Here is a 21,606-nt window from a genome sequence, read left to right on the forward strand (position 1 = left end):
AATGGATTCAAAAACAAAACCCATCTATTTGCTGCCTACAAGAAACACATCTCACCAACAAGGTTGTATGCAGACTGAAAGTGAAAGGATGGAAAAAAATATCCCATGCCAACAGAAACCAAAAAGAGCTGGTGTAGCCACCCTAATATCAACAAAATAGACTTTAACACAAAAACTGATAAAAGAGACAAAGAAGGGCACTGTGTAATGATTAAGAGATCAATTCAACAGGAATATATGACTATTTTAAATGTTTATGCACCTAATTACAGGGCACCTGGCTATTTAAAAGAGATGTAAATGGATTTAAAGGGAGACAGACTCCAATACAATAGTAATGGAGACCTCAATAATACACATCCTGTAAATGGACAGATCAACCAGACAGAAAATCAGCAAGGAAATAGCAGAGTTATATAGACCAAATGGACCTAACAGATATTTACAAAACTTTTCATCCTACAGTTGCAGAATCCACATTCTTCTCACCAGTGTATGAATCTTCCTCTAGGATTGACCACATACTCGGCCATAGAACAAGTCTAAGCAAATTAAAAAAAAATCGAAATGATGCCATGCATCTTCTTGGATCACGATAGAGTGAAGCTAGAAATCAGCAACTCAGGAATCTTTAGAACATATGTAAACACATGAAGACTAAACAACATGCTCTTAAATGAACAGTGGGTCATAGAAGAAATCAAAAGAGAAATAAAAAAATTTCTGAAAGTAAATGCAGACAACAACATAGCAAAACTTATGATACAGCAAAAGAAGTGTTAAGAAGAAAGTTTATAGCAATTGGTGCCTACATCAAGAAATTGGAAAGGCACCAATTAAATGAGCTTTCAATACATCTCAAGGATCTAGAAAAACAACAGAAACTGAACCCAAAACTAGTAGGGAAAAGATAATTAAAATTAGAAAACCAACAAAATTGATTAAAAAAACACAAAAGATCAGCAAAACAAAGAGCTGTTTTTTTGAAAAAATAAACTAAATTGATATACCATTGGCCTAACTAACCAAAAAAAGGAAGGGGAAGACCCAAATCAGTGCATTTAGAGATGAAACAGGAACTGTAACAACAGACACCACAGAAATAAAAAGAATCATCAGAAATTACTACAACTGGGAAACCTAGAAGAAATGGGTAGATTCCTGGACACATACAACCTTTTTAAATTGAGCCATGAAGACATAGGAAACCTAAACAGACCCATAACCAAGACAGAAATTGAATTGGTAATAAAGGCCCTCCCAACAAAGAAAAGCCCAGGACTGGATGACTTCACTGCTGAATTCTACCAGACATTAAAAGAAGAACTAACTCCAATTCTTCTCAAGTTATTCAGAACAATTGAAAGGGAAGGAGTTCTCCCAAATTCTTTCTATAAAGCCAGCATCACCTTAATTCCTAAACCTAAAAAAGATACAACAGAGAAAGAGAATTATAGACCAATTTCCCTGATGAACATAGACACAAAAATCCTCAACAAAATTCTATCCAATTGAATCCAATGACACATCAGAAAGATCATTCACCCCAGATCAAATGGGATTTATCCCAGGTATGCAAGGATGGTTCAACATTTGCAAATCAATCAATGTGATACATCATATTAACAAACTACAGAACAAAAACCATATGATTATCTCAATAGATGCAGAGAAAGCATTTGATAAAATACAATACCATTTCATGATGACAACCCTAAGCAAACTGGGTATAGAGGGAACATTCCTCAGCACAATCAAGGCAATTTGACAAACCCATGGCGAGCGCCCTATTGAATGGGGAAAAGTTGGAAGCATTCCCACTCTCACCACTGCTATTCAATATAGCCCTGCAAGTTTTAACCAGAGCCATTAGGCAAGAAAAAGAAATCAAAGGGATACAAATTGGAAAGGAAGAAGTCAAACTATCCCTATTTGCAGATGATATGATTCTATTTACAAGGGATCCAGAAGACTCCCCTAATAGACTATTGGAACTCATAGAAGAGTTTGGTGTAAAGTGGCAGGATATAAAGTCAATATACAAAAATCAACAGCCTTTTTATATACAGATGCAGCTGAGAAAAAATTGCTAAGATCAATCCCATTCACAATAGCTACAAAAAAATTCAAACACCTCATAATCAATTTAACCAAAGGTCTCTATGATGAGAATTACAAAACATTAAAGTAAGAAATAGAAGAAGGTACAAAAAAATGGAAAATTTTCTATGCTCATGGCTTGGAAGAATCAATACCATCAAAATGTCCATTCTTCCAAAAACAATTTAAAAATTTGATGCAATACTGATCAAAATACCAAAGACATTCTTCTCAGATGTAGAAAAAATATTGCTGAAATGCATATGGAAACACAGGAGACCTTGAATAGCTAAAGCAATCTTATACAACAAAAACAAAGCTGTAGGCATCACAATACCAGGTTTCAAGATATACTACAAGGCAAGTATAATCAAAACAGTCTGATACTGATACAAAAATAGATGGATAGACTAATGGAACAGAATAGAAATGCCAGAAATCAATCCAAACATCTGCAACCAACTTATATATATATATATTTTTAATTTGACAGGCAGAGTCATAGATAGTGAGAGAGATGGAAAGAAAGGTCTTCCTTCTGTTGGTTCCCTCCCCAAATGGCCACTACAGCTGGAACTGCACTGATCCGAAGCCAGGAGCCAGGTGCTTTCCCCTGGTCTCCCATGTGGGTGCAGGGACCCAAGCACTTGGGCCATCCTCTACTGCCCTCCTGGGCCACAGCAGAGAGCTGGACTGGAAGAGGAGCAACCAGGACTAGAACCCAGTGCCCATATGGGATGCAGGTGCTGCAAGGCAGAGGATTAACCAAGTGAGCCAGAGTGCCGGCCCCAACCAACTTATATGTGACCAAGGAGTGAAAACCAATCCTTGGAGCAAGGACAGTTTCTTCAACAAATGGTGCTGGGAAACTGGATTTCCACATGCAGAAGTAAGAAGCAAGACCCTACCTTACACCTTACAAAAATCCCCTCAACCTGGATTAAAGATCTAAATTTATGACCCAACACCATCAAATTATTAGAGAACATTGGGGAAACCCTGCACAACACTGGCATAGGCAAAGACTTCTTGGAAAAGACCCCAGAGGCACAGGCAGGGAAAGCCAAATTAACAAATGGGATTACATCAAGTTGAGAAGTTTCTATATGCAAAAGAAACACTCAGGAAATTGAAGAAGCAGAATAGGAGAAGTTATCTGCAAACTATGCAACTGATAAAGGATTAATAACCAGAATCTCCAAAGAGATCAAGAAACTCCACAACAAAACAACTCAGTTAAGAGATTGGCAAAGGACTTAAACAGACATCTTCCAAAAGAGGAGATCCAAATGGCCAACAGACACATGAAAAAATGTTCAGGATCACTAGCTGTCAGGGAAATGCAAATCAAAACCACAATGAGGTTTCACCTCACTCCCATTAGACTTGGTTTTCATACAGAAATCAACAAACAACAAATGCTGGTGAGGATGTGGGGAAAAAGGTACCCCAATTCACTGTTGGTGGGAATGCAAACCGGTAAGGCCACTATGGAAGACTGTTTGGAGATACCTCAGAAATCTGAATACATCCCTACTATATGATCCCACTCCTCCGAATTTACCCAAGGGAAATGAAATCAGTCAACAAAAGTGTTATCTGCACCACCATGTTTATTACAGCTTGATTCACAATAGCTAAGTCATAGAATCAACCTAAATGCCTGTCAACTGAAGACTGGCTGAAAAAATTATGGGATATGTACACTATGGAATACTACACAGTGGTAAAAAAATGAAATCTGGTCATTTGCAACAAAACGGATGAATCTGGAAAACGTCACACTTAGTCAAATAAGCCAGTCCCAAAGGGACAAATACAATATGTTCTCCCTGACCTGTAACAACTAATAGAGCACCTAAAATGAAATCTGTAGAATGAAATTGACACTTCAAGAAGGGATGACTTGAGCTGCCCTCATCTTGACTGTCAAGGAACAGTTTTTTGCTTTTTTATTTTTGTTTTCTGCATACTATTTGTTGAACTCCCAACAGAGTTAATCATGTGTATAATGTCCATTGAGGAAGGACCTCAGTAAAAAATGAGAGTGGGAATAAGAGAGGGAGGAGGTAGTTTGTAACTGTAAAGGTGTATAGATCTGCATACATACATTCCTATTGATTTGCTTCTATTGGTACAATTTAAAAACTTGTCATGGGACTCCAATCTCATTCATCTTGGTGGTAAAAATGCATTTTGTCAAGGTGATCATATTAATTGTTAAAAAGAACATATAGATAGGAGTAGGTGTTAAAGTGATCATATTAATAGGATCAAGTGTCTGGTAATAATAGAATTAAAAAGGAGAGAATGTTCCAACATGGGAAGCAGTCCACAAAACAGACTCATAGAATGACAATTGCTTTAAGTAGCACTCCCACATCAGAATCAGCCCTTAAGTTTTTCTGGTTTGGCTGGAAAGCCCGCAAGAGCATTTCAGGCATAAAAAGCCAAAAAACTGTGACAAAAAATGTTCTACATGAAGGATCTCTGAGTGAGACCACAGCAGAAAGAGTGGCCATCAAAGAAGGATGCACTTTCCTCTGAAGGGAGAAGATAACTTCAACTTTGCTTATGCTCTTGTCTAAATACTACAGAGTTTGTGGACTCAAAAAGCTTCCATATCCTTGGCAACTCATGTCAAGAGCCTCGGGTGGTCACTGACATCATACATAAGTGTGTTGTTAAATTAACAATAGGTGTCATGATGCAACAACTCCCCATGCAGGACCTCTGTCCTCAATGAGTTATATTATGAGTTAACTGTAAAACTAGTTCTCAGTTTTGTGTGTGTATGTGTGTGATAACTGTTGAAATCTTTACTCAGTATAGAATTGGTCTTTTGTGTACAAAGTTAATTGAAAATGAATCTTAATGGAGAATGAGACTGAGAAGGGGAGAGGGAAGGAGGAGGAGGAGTGGGAGTGTGGGTGCGAGGGCAGGTATAGTGGGAAGAATATTTCTAAAGTTGTATGATTTGTATTCCTTAAAAATAATTTTAAAAATGGTAAATATATCCTCTGGGAATGTATACTCAAAACAGACTGAAATCACTTCCAGTCATTCCTTACTGTAAGGTTTTGCCACCAATTGGAACCACACTAAACTTGATTTATTTCACGTTAAGTTTTTTTTAAGGACTGATTTTAAATTTTGTTTCATAATTATGTAAACTATTTACATGGTTCCAAATTTAAATGTACAAAAAAAATATATTCAAAGAAGTTTGGCTATTATCTTTGTTTCTTTCAGATCCTTCCTCCATGTGTCTGTGTACTTTATAAATATATAAATATTAAACATTTAAATACACCTCTGAACACAAATGCCAGCATATTATTTATACTTCTTTCTGCCTTATCTTCCTCATTTCAAAGGATAACCTAGAGATCACTCCATAGCAGTATGTAGAAGTCTTTGCTTTTTCCTGTACCTGAATAGTACTCCCCGGTGTGGACAACCATACCTTTGTTTCACACAGTGCCCTATGGATGGAAACTTTTGGGCCATTTCCAGTATTTTGTTATTCAAGTAACCTTTTAATGAATATTGTACATATATCATTCTTATTTTTACTTGTACTAGAGTACTTCAAAAAATTCATGGAAAAATGTTATGGAAATATACATTTATTTTGGTGCAAGAATGATGAAATTTAGGGTGGGCGTTGTGGTACATGGGGTTAAGCTGCCACCTATGATGCCAGCATCCCTTATGGGTGCAAATTCGTGTCCTGGCTGCTCCACTTCTGATCCAGCTTCCTGCTGATGTCCCTGGGAAAGTAGTGGTACATGGTCCAAGTGCTTGGGCCCCTGCCAACCACATGGGACACCTGGATGGAGTTCCAGGTTGCTGGTTTAGCCTGGCCTACCCCCCACCATTGTGGCCATTTGGGGAGTGAACCAGCAGATGGAAGATCTATCTCTTCCTAACTTAGCTGTTCAAAAAAATAAGTCAATCTTTTTAAAAATGATGAAGTCCATGAAGTTTCTGAAGTACCCTTGTATTACTTTGAGTGGATTCTGAGAAGCAGGAATTGCTCAGTTAAACATGTACTATTTTTTGGTATTGCTAAATCCTCCTTCCCTGTGCTGTGCCATTTTGCTTTTCCAGTGGCTGGTTTCTTTCAGCCTCAACACAGAGTATGTGATGAAAACTTATTTTTGTCAACTTGATAGCCCAAGACAGGCTTCCTCATTTGCTTTTTGTTTGCATTTCCCACATAAATGTAGCTGTGCATCTTTTCAGACAGGGAAGAGCCGTCTCTGACCTCTTACCTTGGTTGTCTCCACTGATACTCACGAAGCCACACACAAAATTCTAAATTTTATCCAATTCCTGGGGTTCCTTTTAAATCTGTCCAGTTTCATTTCTCCTGCTTCTTTCCTAGTTATTCCTTTTTTTTCCAAGTTGAGTCTTCGTGCTTGTTTTAAAACCCACTCCCCTTTATGAGTATTATTGCTATTCTGACACTGCTAATCACACACCTGCAGCCCACTAGTCTCCCCTTTGTCCCTCATAACAACCTGCCTAGAGAGATCCCGAAAGGCCATATCCTGGGCACCGTAACTCAACACAAGCATAGCTCTTTGCTTGCATGCCCTGGTGCTCTCTGGGGCAGTGATATCACCGGAAATCCCGGTAGCACTGCCCATCAACCCAGGTTCTCTGTTGCTGACTCCTTTTTTCACCGTCCTTACATCATATCAATTGTCAGTTTCTGTGGTTTCTCTCTCAGAATGGTTCTCAATCCATCGACTTCTCTCCACCCAAAGCTACAGGCCTGTGTCACTCTCATCTCTCCCCTGGACCACTGCCCCGTCCTCTCAGATGCCCTTTGCTTCTTGCTCTCAAACACAGCAAGAATTACCTTTCACAACACACATCATGCAGGGGCCTTTATCAGACGTGAAAACTTCAAAGCCTCCAGAAACCAACCCACCACCCTCACCGCCTTGCAAAACACAACACAAAATCCAAACAACCCAAGTTGCACATCTTATGTTTTGATAGGTACATAGGTCAATGAGTAAGCACTACAAAGTCCCAGAAGGTTGACACCGGGCTGATGAGTGGGAAAGCACTGAGAGACAAGGAAGGGGAGGTTGAGGGTGGGTTCCTGTTGGTGAAGGAGAATTTCAGCTTCAACTTTGATTTTGTTTTATAATCAGAATATTGCTAAACATAACCCATGTAATCAAAAATAAGAAACAGACTGAGAAAGCCTTGACTACCGCTGGGGCAGTCTGGGCTCGCCACCGGATTGTAGGAATTCCCAACATCAGGTCATGCAGAAGAGCTGATGCCTACAACTCACTCCGGGAATGAGACACCACCCTCTCCCTTGTATTTTACCTGGGAATTTCACTCGAGTATTCTTACCTTTGTGGTCCACAGCTTGACAGTCCAGTCAAATGACGATGTAACGAACAGGTGAGAGAAATCGATTGGTCCCACTGCCATGTGGCAGTTAATTCCCGTCACTGGCCCTTGGTGACCTTCAAAGACCTCACCAATGCCTGCCTTGCTGCACAAAAAGCACATAGGAGAATTTCAGCCACCTCTGCAAAGTCATGGTTGCCTTAGAGAAGCAACTCTCTTTCTGAGCATGACTTCATCATCATTTAGAACAGCAGCCCTACACCACCACACCACCACCCTACCCACGGTGATCTTTAGACAAGGAAGCTGTCTGCAAGTATGATACATTATTTTTGCTGATTAAGAAAAACCACAGGGGGCAATATAATCTTTTTAACTTCCAGCATTTAATATTTACTTTTATCATCTAATAATTTTCCAGGAGTTCCTCAAATCCTATCACTACCAATGCAGCTATTTGGATAGAAACACATATACTTAGACCTTGGAGTATGTTACCTAAGAAGACTATCATATTCTTGAGATGGCATTTTTCATCATTTTAACTGCTGTTGGGGATCCCATCTGCTATAAAACTCCACACATTCTTGGAGAAATCATTTGTTCTTTCAAGGAAATTCCTTCAGTAGACAGATCTCAAAAAGGCAATACTTTGTGGAAACTTTAGTCATGTTCAACTAATATATATAATCTGATGACATAAAATATGGAGAAAATGATATATTCTCTTCACTGATTACGGAAGAGAGATTTGCAAACTCACTGATAAATCCATAAGGGCAGGTGCCTTTCTTGTTGCCAAGTGTCTACATAATGAATGCTCAAGAAAAAATTTGTTGAGTGAAATGGAATGACAAGGGGTGAGCTATGCCTTCCCCTTTTAGAAGGGTATTTGAGACATAGCAACACACATTTTTAAAGTTACTCGCATATTTCCAATTATTTAACAAAGCTGGGATTATTTCCAGACTTCTATTATCACATATTAGTCTGCATACAAGCACATACAATTTGGAAAATCTGAGAGCATACCAAAATACTATGTTTTAAAGATTCATGTCCAAGTTATAAACATAACAAAGATGAAGGGATTGTAGAATCTCAATATTATGCCTCCACAAGTAAAAATGAATTCAGTTGTTAAAACATTCAGACCACTTAAATTATTAAAACATGTTGAGCACCAATAAATGTCAATGTGCTAAGTAAAATTTAGAATCATGAGAAAAGTGCTACAGCCTGTGTTCCATGTAACAGACACTCAAAAATTATGCCCAATGAAACTGCCAACAGCAGCTCTACACGTCATCATTTAAATTTGTTCTAATGAACACAAGGAGTGGATCTTTGAAGTGGCCTCTGGTGAGACTCCACTTGCTCTTAACAGCATCCTGAAAAGGTTTATAGGGTGCAAAATGAGGACCTTGTTTAATTTATGGAAGCGGATTTGCACCTTCTCAACATTAGGTCAAAGACAGAAATGCCCCCCTCTCCCTGTAGCCCTATCTGACCCATTTAAAATGTCGGCAAAGCTAATGTCTGCTACTCTGTGGCTTTGCCAACATCTGTATTTTACATTTTAGATGAGTAGACCAATGTAGAAAGCACAACCAAGCTAGTTGTAAAGGGAGCTGTGCTGTATGCCATGGGGACCTTTCTTTTGAGCCCTAGTGCCTATTCTGATTGTGCTTCAAAAGGACAAGCGTCATGAAACAAAAATTTGCTAATGTGAATATTTCACGTGGTGCCTAAGTAAAATATCTGAAAAGTATCAATGAGTGTGTTTCAACTTCACAGAGAGTTGAGGATCTGAGCAATATCCCAGAGTAAGTAAATTGAAACTAGGCTCTAGTGATTCTTTAAGTTATTACATTTTTTTTTAATGAAAAAAGGGGGGTGCATGAGGAGAAAGATTGTTCACCTGCTGGTTTACTTCCCAAATGACTCAAAGAACCAGGGCTGGCCAGGAGCTCTACCATGGTCTCCCACACAGGTGGCAGGGGCCCAAGTACTTCGGCCAACTTTTTCTGCTTTTCCAGGTGCATTAGCAGGAAGCTGGATCAGAGGCAGGGCAAAGCCTCGACTCAAACCAGCAGTCGGATGTGGGAAGCCAGCATGCCAAGTGGCAGCTTAGCCACTGCATCACAAGCCCGGCCCTGCCCTATTGATTCTAACCCATGTGTAGCTAGAGCCGTGACTCCATGTTTGGCCTACTTCTTCCTCCGCACCTTTTGAGCCACTAACAAGTATTTAGCACCACTTGTGTTAAATATTTGTGTATTTATCTGTCCCACTGTCATCAGTTTCTTGAGGACAGGAACCAGGTTTAAGTGATCTTTGCTTCACATCATCTGGTAATGTCTTTTGCTCAATGTAAGAGGGGAGCCAATGTTTGCATGAATGAAACACTTTATCAGGTCTTTCTGTGTGTTGATAAAACGATGTGTGGTTTTTGCCAGCCTTTATAAAGTACTGAGGCCAGGCATGGAACAGTGAGGCCTATCTTCCCAAGTCATCTGATCATGACCACGTGAGCAGGTAGTATCGCTTGTTTCCACATGCATTACAGCAGGAACCTCACAACTTGTATTGTCGAGATGGAAACAATCATGTAGTGGAACCACAAAGGCTTCTACAAATCACAAAAAACACAGATGTGAACGTGGGATCTGTGGTTCCTCATCGAGTCTAAATTAGCTGGAATGAGCCCAAGAGATGGAAAAAAAAATCAACTGAAGAACTACTAAAGTGAAGGAGAAATTAATCCCGACTATGAACATAGTGAACTTTTCCAAAGGAGAGGCCATCTGTTCAGTCTTGCATCTACTTTTACAATATAGTCCAAACTATTGGATTCCACTTTATACCGATCGCTCCTTTTTCCTAGGCCATTTGCTCATCTCTCAATCAAGACAGAGTTCTTACTATTTGCAAGCTGCATGGTGGTGTCTCTCACACTGTTCTAGCTTTCCTGAGTGAGAGGAAAGAATCCCAACAGCCTTGTCTATAGTATTCGAATGCTGTGTCTTTATCCTCCGTATGTATTTTTAGATCATCACTTACTAAGTACCAGTCACTGGCCATGGAATCAAAGAGGAACTGAGGATAGCGGGAGGAAAAATGGCAGATAAATGATTAACTAAAATGTGCTCAATGCTTTTGTGGAAGCATTTAGAAAAATATACAAAATAGTCAACAGTTGATAGTTAACAGAGTCCTGTCCCGTTTATCCTACTTCAATATTCTCCATAGCAATTAGCATCCTATGCTATCTATTTCCTTATTAGTCTTTTACTCCCAACTGGAGTATGAGCTCAAGGCCTGTCTTACTGTGTCCTTGAAATGGTACCTGGTAGGTGCTTTGTAAATATTCCTTAAAAGAATGAATGAATGAAAGAGCAAATGAACGTCATTAAAGGAGGGAGTCCTTTATCTCTGGCCAAGAGAATCAGCAAATCAGGTTCATTTTGGAATGAACCTGCCGGGTCTTCAGCAACAAAGAGGAGGTAACCAGGCACAGAAAAGTTGTGCCTTTTTTCTCAGAAAACTTTTCTCCCAACGCAAGGTGGTTATAATCCAGGACACAATAACCAAGTCCGAGCAACAGGGACAGAAAATCACCTTCCGTGACGACAAGCCGTGTAGACCGTACCCTCCTCACTGCCGACCACGAAGTTATTGACATCTCCCGTCGGGAAAGCCATTCCGGTAACAGCGATGGACTTGGACTTATTGTACACCAGCTCCATGCTCTCCTACCAAAACACGGTGTGGTTAGATTTCCATCCGTCAACCCCTTGCCATGCCAAAGATAGCACGGAAAAATCATTTGGCTAAATCGTCTGTTTGCTTTTCACACAGCGTTACAAAAGACCCCAGCTGTGCCAGAAACCACGCTTTCCTGCCCCGACACCCGCGCTGCTGTGTATCTCTGGTTTCAGGCCGGCTGGATTTCATCAGCATGTGCTGCTGCTTCTGAACTCCGCCAGAGATGACAGGTGAGAATTTTGAAACTAATGGTGCAGAAACTCAAGATAATACTGTAATGGTTACACTTGTCAGCTCCACGCTTTAATGAAACACACAATACCCTTGTATTTACAAACATTTTCAACAGCAATGGAACCTGAGAATACGCATGTATTAATAGCAGATGTACTAAACACATTTGTCATAGCAGGAGTGTGTGTCCTCCACGGAACTGAAACCAGGGAGTTGTCACTCAGGTCATAAAAACCAGATTTCAACAGGGACTAGATTTCACGCAGGGCAGCCATTGAGAGCCTAGGCTAGAAGCCTGCAAAGAATGGATCTTCAATACATATTGTATATGAAATCACTTTTTAATCAATTATTCTCTTAATCACCTGGCTTTCTTTAAAATGTTATTTGTCTTATTATTTATTTGAAAGGCAGAGAGACAGGCAGAGAGGCAGACAGAATTCTCCTACCCAGTGGTTCACTTCCCAAATGCCCACAACTCGCCAGGCCAGAGCTGGGAGCCAGGAACACAATCCAGGTCTCTCCCTTGGGTGGCAGGAACCCAACTCCAGGCCATCACCAGCTGCAAACCAGGGTGCACATTAGCAGGGAGCTGGAACCAGAACCAGAACTGTAACCTGGTACTGTGACACAGGATGTGGTATCCTAAGCAGTATGTTAACCACTGCACCAGATGCCTGTCCCTAAAATGACTTTTAAATTGGGTATTCAAGAGTATTTTGAAAAACCCACCACTGAATTAAGATTAATAATAATGAGGAGTCCATGAGTATTTCTGGCTATTTACATCAAACAGCCTATTTTGTGGAACTGAAATCATTTAAAAAAAATCATCCTGGGGGTATCATGTCACTGTAGTTGCCTGGGAGTTTAGTCTTTCTTGAGCAAACAAACCAGGCCATTTCAGAGGCATCCGTACGTAAATAGAAAACTCATGCGGACAGTGTGGGCAGCGCAGACCACAAGGCCCCGTGACACGTTCCCAGGCAGCGAGAGCCACACGTGGCAGCATGGCAGTGTTGGCGCTGGGAGAACGCCACAGCGGTACAGAAAACCTGCCCAGCCGGGGGCCTGTGCACCACTCACAGCAGCAGTGAGGCAGGTAATGGCCCTTGGCCGCCCAGTCTGGGGAGAGAGGAAGCTCCTTGCCACCCACAGAAGCTGTGCCATGGAATTCTCACCTCTGCACAGAGACAGGAGTCTGTGGGCCACACCAAGCTAATAAGAATGGTCTCAGAAGCCTTGCACGAGGGGCTCAAACCTCAATAAATATGTTTGATCAGCAAAATGGGCAATTAGAAATTCCTACATGGAGGACTTCCTGTTATATCCATTTATAATCTCCATGCTTTTTGAAGGAAATCACCCCATTGCTGGGTATTTTAAGAAAAAGCCATGTAGTATGCGTAACTCCAGAACCATGTCAAGTTCAAGATCAGCAAGAGTGGCTGGCGCCATGGCTCAATAGGCTAATCCTCCGCCTGTGGCGCTGGCGCACTGGGTCCTAGTCCTGGTCGGGGCGCCAGATTCTGTCCCTGTTGCCCTTCTTCCAGGCCAGCTCTCTGCTGTGGTCCGGGAGTGCAGTGGAGGATGGCCCTAGTCCTTGGGCCCTGCACCCCATGGGAGACCAGGAGAAGTGCCTGGCTCCTGGCTTTGAATCAGCGCGGTGCACCGGCCGCAGCGCGCAGGCAGCGGCGGCCATTGGAGGGTGAACCAACGGCAAAAGGAAGACCTTTGTCTCTCTCTCTCACTGTCCACTCTGCCTGTCCCCCCCCCCCCAAAAAAAAAAATCAGCAAGAGCAGGGGCGCCTCACTGTGAGCATCTCAAGAGCACATACTCCCGCCTCCACCCGAATTGAACAAGAACTGACGCAGTATTGGAGCATCTTCATTTGTGAAGACGCACAGACAATTCTTTACAGTCTGACACTTCGATATCTTCTAAACTGTTGAAGAGACATTCTAGGGCTGTTACTCTAGGAAAGGGAAGAGGAGTATTAACATGCAGAGCTACCTCCCAAATACATCTTTCACAGTTTTCTTGACATTTTCTAAGGTTTTTGTTAAAGCTTATACCAACGAACCCTTTTGTGTATTTTTTTTTTTTTTAATCTCATTTGTTTGAAAGGCAGAGAGAGAGGGAGAGCGCACGCGCGAGAAACAGTTTTCACAGCTGGTTCACTTCCCATAGGACTGCAGTAGTCGGAGCTGCCACAGGCTGAAGCCAGCAGTCCAGAATTCCATCATCTGCTGCCTCCAGGGAGCACACGGGCAGGAAGCTGGAATCAGGACTTGAACCCAAGCACTCGGATACGGGATGCAGGCCACCCATTCTTTGTGTATTTTGTTGGAGGCTACTCACATACATTTATTGTCCCATACAAAGAAATGTGGAACACTCTGCATGTATGTGTGTGGGTCTGTATATGGGAATTGTATGTACATATGCATCTACATACGTACATGGGTCTGTATACATACATGTGTGTAAATGCATACAAGGATTCTGAAAGCTGCACTTAGCTCAACGCCTGCCTCCCACGGTCTCCCACTCCTGCTCCTTGTTAGTCCCATTACAACAAACAGCAGTGCTTCAGAAACTTTGCAACTTTTTTTGTTTTCGACTTCTCATTTGCAAGAGCCATACCACCACACATTCCAGAGGATACACAGACGGTTTGACACATTCTTCACACACGCAGGCGGTTGTCTGGGCTATGGATACAAGCAAGGGCTTGGGTTTCTGTTTTGCTGGGACACCTTTCCTCCCACGCGAGCACTCGTTCGGGACAGCTAAGCCGCGTTCCAGCCTTCTTTGCCTGTGTTTAGCAGTGCTGTGTGCTGAACACAATTCGTGCCACAGGCAACTTCCATCATGACTGTGATTTAAAATGGATTATTTCATTTTCACATGAAACTGACCTAAGGATTAATGTATTACACTAATTACATGAGTTGTGGTAAAGGAAATGGGTTTTGGCTTCACTAGGAGTCTGCAGAAACCAGGTCCCTCTCTTTTAAGTGCATCCATTGATTTTAGCTCCTATAGGATGTGAAGGTTTGGCTTTGAGGAACTATGTTCCATTAAGCTGGCATCTTTTTTTTTTTTTTTTTCCCAGCCAGGATGCTTTTGTGTGTAGGGGAAAACAAACCCACCTGTGGCGTGGAGAGCATGTCCAGGCTCCAGGAACACATTTTCCCATCGGTGGAAACAGTGATGAGATTATGAGCATTCTGGGTCCCAACCACATTGACACAGTACACAGGATGCTGCAAAAGCAAACACACAGGATGAGACAGAGACCAGGAGGAGGGGCTTCCTCTGAGTGTCAAACACATCACTCTAAAGCAGGATGAAGGAGGGACAGAATCCTGCAAGAAAACAAGCCGCAGGGCATTTGCCACGTTTGATTTGAACCCGTTTTCTTTCTAACAGCTCTGGCAGCAACACGGGGTAGTGGGAACACTTGCAGAACGTCCTCTTGCTTGGTCAAAGGCAATGCAAAGGAGCTGGAGGGAGGGGAGCCAAGGAGGACTGATGGGCAGGGGCAGCAGGAGGAGGTCAGTCGGAAATGTTCGACTGAGTCCCCACCAGAGTCTGGCTTCTCACCCCGAAAGGAGGGATGGGATGACAGAGTCCCCAAAAGGCTGCAACCGCCGACCTTGGGAAGGAATATGTATCCCTCAATCTGCAGTTTGATGCATTATAGTCACGGGGCCAAACATCTCTTAATATTCTTTGTAAAAAACAAGATACCTTGTAAAAAAAAAAGTGGTTAATATTCATCAGCCCTCTTTTTTTAAAAAAAATTTATTTTTGTTTATTTGAAAGACAGAGTTACAGAGAGGTGGAAGTAGAGACAGAGAGGTCTTCCATCTGCTGGTTCACTCCCCAGATGGCTGCAACAGCCGGAGCTGAGCCAATCTGGAGCCAGGAGCCAGGAGCTTCTATCTGGGTCTCCCACACGGGTGCAGTGAACCAAGGACTTGGGCCATCTTCCACTCCCCTCCCAGGCCATAGCTGGATAGGAAGTGGAGTAGCCGGGTCTCGAACCTGCGCCCATATGGGATGCCAGCGCCCCAGGCTAGGGCTTTAACCCACTGCACCACAGCACCGGCTCCCAGCCCTTTTAATTTGACAGAGATACTAATAGTGAGATTATTGGCACAATCTACCCAGGGAGACAAAATTAGGTTCTTTTATGTTCCTGCAAAAATCTAGGATAATGACAGATCTATTTCTTTACCTATTTTTCAAAATACCAATTGAAGTAGTATGGAGGCTTAGAGTTTGGCCCAGGCCTTAAGAAAGGTCATTTATGCATCCCAGAAACCACAGAAGACCCTCTCACCTTCTGTCACAATGCACTAGGCTACCCTGCTCTGCAGAACTCTAACTCGATGGTAGGCTAAAATCATTTGCAGCTGGGCCTTCCACACTAAATGGAAGGTTAGCATATGCAGTGCCTCGTAGCAATTTGGGTTGGATTTCAGGCTGCCTGGCCATCAGTGGCCAAACCACAACTTGCTCCATGCCCCTCTGCAAATAGCAGAGGGTCTAAGCCTTACTGGTGACTAGTTACTGTCCATAACACCTAGCCACAAGTACAATGAAACAGTGTTGACTATTGGAACGTTGGCATTACAGAAAGGATGCTCCCCAGCTATTATTATCATATAAACTCCTGGTCAGAAGGAGTGCTAATAATCACCAAGAGCAGCTACCCAACCACGAAGAGGTTCCAACTCCACTCAGACACCCCTCTGAAAGGGAAGCTTTAGTACTCCTTCCTGGGAAGTTTTTCCTTCCACAAATGGGGATAAACAAAGTTCAAGGACACACTTTGAGTGCTGGGTCTAGAACAGGTCAAAACTATATAGCACTTTCAATTCTTGCAGAGGGTTTTCTGTGCCCCACTCCCCACTCCTGAACCTAGACTCACTCAGATGAATCCAGTCACTTCCACTCCTCCTGGGCTACATGGTTTTCAAGTCTCCCATACCCTCGTCACTCTTTTTAATATGCTCTGTTCTCAGCTCATCTAGTGGTGAAAGTCTTAGGGTGAAGTAGGAGTCTCCTAGACTCTGGCCAACAGAATCCACAAATCTGGGTGGTGCGAGTTGTCATTTCTCATGTGATACAACATGCAAAGATATCAGACCAAATATGCCTGCACTGCTAATCCATCCCAAAAAGGCATGTGCTGGCTTTGACAATCACCTCCTTGCTTTCATCCATGCTGATGGATAGCCAACGAAGTCCCTGGATCTTGTTCATGCCAAACCTTTCAAGTGAACCCGTCTTAGTGGATCAGCACAGTGGCAAATACAGCCGATATCTTAAACCCAGTGATGTCCTGATTAGGTCTCTTACTTGCAAGGAGACTGATTGCTTGTGGGTCTGTGGGCGGTACTTTTCCACAAGTCTCTGTTATGGATGGAAGCTGAGGTCCCAGGCTACATAGCATGCAGGGCTTCGTGTGGAAAACAAATGGGAGAATGCCTATGGCACATCCTCACCTAAAAACAGCAGACTCAGTAAAACTGAACAGTGGGAAAGCAGGGTCCAGATATTGTTATGAACAAAAATCTACTTAGTTTTTCGAACAAAAGTGCAAGAAGGCTTTGTTAACCACAGAGCATCATAAGTCACTGAAACCCTGGGGACAAAGAAGGCCGGTCTAAAAGGATGCACAGAGCTGGGCTGGGCTGGCATAGTGTTTGGGGCACCACTTGAGATGCCCACATCCCATATCAGAGTGCCTGGGTTCAAGACTCCACTCCACTTCCACTTCCAGTTTCCTGCCACCACGCACACTGGGAGGTAGCAGGTGATGGCTCAAGTTCATGGGTCCCGATCATCCAAGACCAGAACTGAATTTCTGGTGCCAGGCTTCAGCCTGGCCTGGCCTGGACTACCCATTGCTGGCATTTGGGAGTGAACCAGCAGATGGGAGCACTCTGTCCCTCTGTGAATGTCTCAAAAACAAAAGCATAGAGCCAAGTGCCCGGAGAAGGGGTGCGTGGTAGCCTCGCTCATCCTGTAATCAGAACCCTAATGCTTTCATGAGTAATAAAACTCAGAAGAAAAGAAACTGGACAGAAGCAGACATGGGGGCATGCCTGCTATACACACACACTCTGCCTCTCTCTACTTAACAGAAAGAAAAAAGCAGTGGTACATCTCATTTTTCCAGCATAGATGCCAGATTGTTTTTATTTACTTTAAGAATAAACTTACTGTGTGGCAGCAGGATTTTGTTTTAATTATGATTTCCTGTTGTCCCAAATGCATATGTGTGGTGGGTGTGAAAGGAAACTAGCAGTCATCTGCGGTGGACCCCTTTTTCCTTTTTGATCCTGGTATCAATCAGCCAGGCAATAATGGAGGTGGAAAGACAAACACAAAATTAACTGTGCACTTTCGGCTCTGAATGAGACAAAACACAGCCAGATAGAAGAGAAATGTGTTTATTTCCTTACAGAAGTAGTGTCATCAGCTTGACAATGATAGTGTTTTAGGTGTGAGGATCATATTCTAAGTTACTTGCAAAAGAAATAAACGCCAACTCTTCGGACAAGAACTTGGTTTTAGATTCTCCCCGAAATCTCTTTGCTAAGTGTTGTAACATTTGGGATGATGAGTTTTTGAAATTTCAAAACGTACCATTTACAAATCCAGCAGCTATCTACGTAAAGCCAAGGCGTGCTAGCACACGACTTGAACAGACACCTGCCTCAAGCCTACCTTCTTCTGGACCACAATTTTCTGGTATTAGTTTTTGCAGAAATGGGGTAGGCAAGAGCAATTTCCCAAGATTCCCAAGAACTAGTTTCACCTGCATGTGTCTTTGGCCCCAGTCAATCAAAATTAGGGTTGAATTGGTGTTTGTCTTTTCCCATTGCCAGCCTTCAAAGAGTAGAAGAATTTTCCTCATCGCGGTCTTAGCTAAAGCGGCTAGCAATCCTTTTCCAAGACAGGACGGTTTTAAGGCCAACAGATGAAACAAATGAAGCAACCACATTAAGGAAATTGAAAACAATAGTAGAGCTGTATCCTGGGGCATAATTTGGGCATTTCAGAGAAACAATCAGTTCCCCTGAATGTCAAGGGAACAAGAATTGATGGAGACATGCCTGTCTTCTCATTCTCATTGACCATTGCTACGCACACCTGTCATCCTCTTAGAGGAAATGGCAGAGGAGCTGTCTTACCAGCACTGTACTGAAACTCCTCTACTAAATTATGGCTAATGGCTTTGAGATGTTGACTTTTAACCCTAGGGATTACTTTGTCACTGAAGACTTTGCATTGAGGCTTACACCACACATTCCAGAATTTAAAGTCACAGTACTGCCTCAGTCTGTAGATACAAAAGGCTCCTTGGCAAATGTCCCCAGACCTGAAATGTTTATTCTTAATTAGTTAAAAATATGTTTCTCTCTTGTAATCTAAATATGCAGGATCTGTTTAGGAAAACAATTCCACGAACAAGTCTCCCAAAGTTTAAAACACACACACACACACACATACACTTGTTTCCACTGGTAGCTTTTGGGATGCCTAAAGAGATCTCCATACACTAGAACCTATAGATCAGATCATTAAGATTTCTCTGGAGCCAATGCTTCCTTCATCTGCTTGTTTTCCAGGTTTTCTTTTTTGGAATGTCAAAATCCAATCACTATCCATGAGCTACTTCCAAAGCAGCATGACTGGTACCATCTGAACTTTTTTGAATTGCGCCGTTTTCTTTTTCAGGCCCTGGGTGGGGCTGGGGGGGATGTGACAAAGGTTTGACTCACTGTGTGCGCAGCTGCTGACAAGGGTGTCCGCTGCACCGGTGTCCTTCGGTGACTACGATTGTCCCACAGGACGATCTGGCCCGAATAGGTGCCACCAACCACCAGATTTGGGTGGAAACGGGCAAAGCAGACTGACATCACGGAGGACTGTGGGAAAGGGAGAGAGGCGCACGATTAGATGGCGGTGGAAGGGACCAGCACCCTGCACTCCTTCCTGAAGAGAAGAGAGTTCATCACACAAGATCAACACAAACCGGCAAACAAAGCACTCGAAAGCTCAGATTGCAAAGCGCATAGTTAGCACGGAATTCTATACACAGACACAGATCTTTCTCTTCAGAGGCTGGCCAGTGGTTCCCCCTTGAAACCTGAAATTTGAAGTTCTGGCCATGTCATCAAATAGGCATAAAACCTATCTTAAGTACATCATTGTTTTGTGGTCTGCCAAGCTCGCTTTCTGGACATTTTGCCTTGATCGAATAGAAAAGCAAGAGAACTAAATATTAATCCTGTGCAGAGAGCCTCACAAAGCAATTCTTCACTCTGAGGGTATAGCCATGTCAAGTTACACTGTGCATGGTGTTGGGAGAGGCAGGGGGATTCTTGCTTCCAGGGCCTCAAGAAGAGGTGCTTTTTTACATTTTTGTTCATGGCTCAATGTAGACTTGTAGGAGACAAGCTGACCTCAGAGTGATCAGACCGGCTCCTCCCCGTATCCCCTCCCCTCCCATGGGGCATCAACCGTGACCTTTATCCTGCCCACTTCACATAGTTCTGCGTGTTGTTCTGTGCCTATTTTAACAAACAGCCAGAAGTGGAGTTCAGTCCGACTTTGCCATGGCCTGTCATAGCCTCACAAGTGTGGTTTCTGAAGCCACAAGAAGACCACTGGGCACTACATTTTGCAGGAAATTACTTAGCTGGGCTACAACCAGGATGCTCTCCAAATCAGACAAATGACCCTTCTACATCTGCGCAGGCTCTTTTGGCTGCCGCAGGACTTTGTGCACTGGTTTTTATAAGCTAAAGTAATTGTTTCATTGTTAAAAAAAGATTTATTTATTTGAGAGGCGGAGTTAGAGACAGAGAGGGAGAGACAGACAGAAAGGTCTTCCATCTGCTGGTTCATTCCCCACAGGGCCACAACGGCTGGAGATGGGATGGTCCGAAGACAGGAGCCAGGAGCTTCTTCCAGGTGTCCCACTTGGGTGCAGGGGCCCAAGGACTTGGGTCATCCTCCATTGCTTTCCCAGGCTATCAGCAAGGAAGTAGATTGGAAGAGGAGCAACCAGGACTCAAACCAGTGCCAATATAGGATGCCGGCGCCTCAGGCAAGGCTTAACCTGCTACGCCACAGTGCCGGCCCCCAGTAAATACATTTCATTCCTTCAGTTACATTCAGTGACGAGTCATTCAGAACTTACTATGTCAGAAAGGCATTGTCCCAGGAACAGAGGGAATCAAAAGGTAGACATTGCCTGCAACATACTCATGCTTTGGTGAAGGGAACTAAGAAATACACACACAGGTGAACTGAGCCAGGCCACCCAGTGCCTTGGTGTGAAATGGAAACAGGTCCCCTCCGCAGGGGCACCATCCTCTGGGTAGGAGCATGACCTAGCAGGTAAAGAGTAAGGTAAGTCTCTGTCCCCACTTGTCCTTCGATCTTGGCATCCTTGTGTAGCGTGCAGCTTGCACCCCCCAAGTAGCAGCCTTGAATATGGTATGTGCTGTGGCAAAACCCCAGGAGCACATGTGCATCTGTGGGTGTGGGGGAGGAGGACAGGACTGTTTGAGGTAGAGGAAGGCACAAGAGGTGGGTGGTTAGGCCTCCGGGAAGAAGACAGAAGATGCAATCAAGTATACATAGAATTTCTGGGATGTGAGGAGGAGATGCAGCCGGCGTTTCTGAGAGATGGGATAATGCGAAGGACCAAAGGGAGTGACAGTACAGACTGGTGGAGGGCCCACAGTCTGGTGCGGTTGGGTTGGAGCTGGCTTGAAGGAGGCAGGCAGCAGGGTCTGAGAAAAGCTGGGCTGGGCAAGAGAGGGCCTCAGAATGACATTTTTAGAATTTTTTTTGGGGGGGTGGGCAATGGTGAGAAATCAGTTTTCTGAGAAAACTAAGATCCAACGTTGTAACTGATGGACCAGCAAAATAACTGTAGCAAAAAATAAAAATAAAACTATAATCTTTTGCTGGCTGGTAAGCTAAATGTTCATGGCAAAAAAAAAAAAAAAAAAAAAAAAACCAACAACCCCACAACCACCAAATCTCCCATCAGCCTAAGTGTTCCTAGTCAAATGCAGTGTCAG

General features: G+C 43.0%; 1 protein-coding gene across 5 annotated transcripts in view; it reads right to left on the reverse strand.

Moving 5' to 3' along the window:
- The window catches only part of DYNC1I1 (dynein cytoplasmic 1 intermediate chain 1), a 341,106-nt gene that overhangs the window by 58,246 nt on the left and 261,254 nt on the right, over nt 1-21,606 (reverse strand). For all 5 annotated transcript variants that reach the window (XM_062178067.1, XM_062178065.1, XM_062178066.1 and 2 more), the window contains 4 exons: nt 19,291-19,437; nt 14,641-14,754; nt 11,104-11,237; nt 7,483-7,627 (listed from right to left, as the gene is read on the reverse strand). In XM_062178067.1, coding sequence (XP_062034051.1) covers nt 7,483-7,627; nt 11,104-11,237; nt 14,641-14,754; nt 19,291-19,437 — 540 coding nt within the window. The remainder of the gene's footprint in view (nt 1-7,482; nt 7,628-11,103; nt 11,238-14,640; nt 14,755-19,290; nt 19,438-21,606) is intronic.

Source organism: Lepus europaeus, chromosome 20 (assembly GCF_033115175.1).
Source record: "Lepus europaeus isolate LE1 chromosome 20, mLepTim1.pri, whole genome shotgun sequence".
NCBI classification, from domain to species: Eukaryota; Metazoa; Chordata; class Mammalia; order Lagomorpha; family Leporidae; genus Lepus; species Lepus europaeus.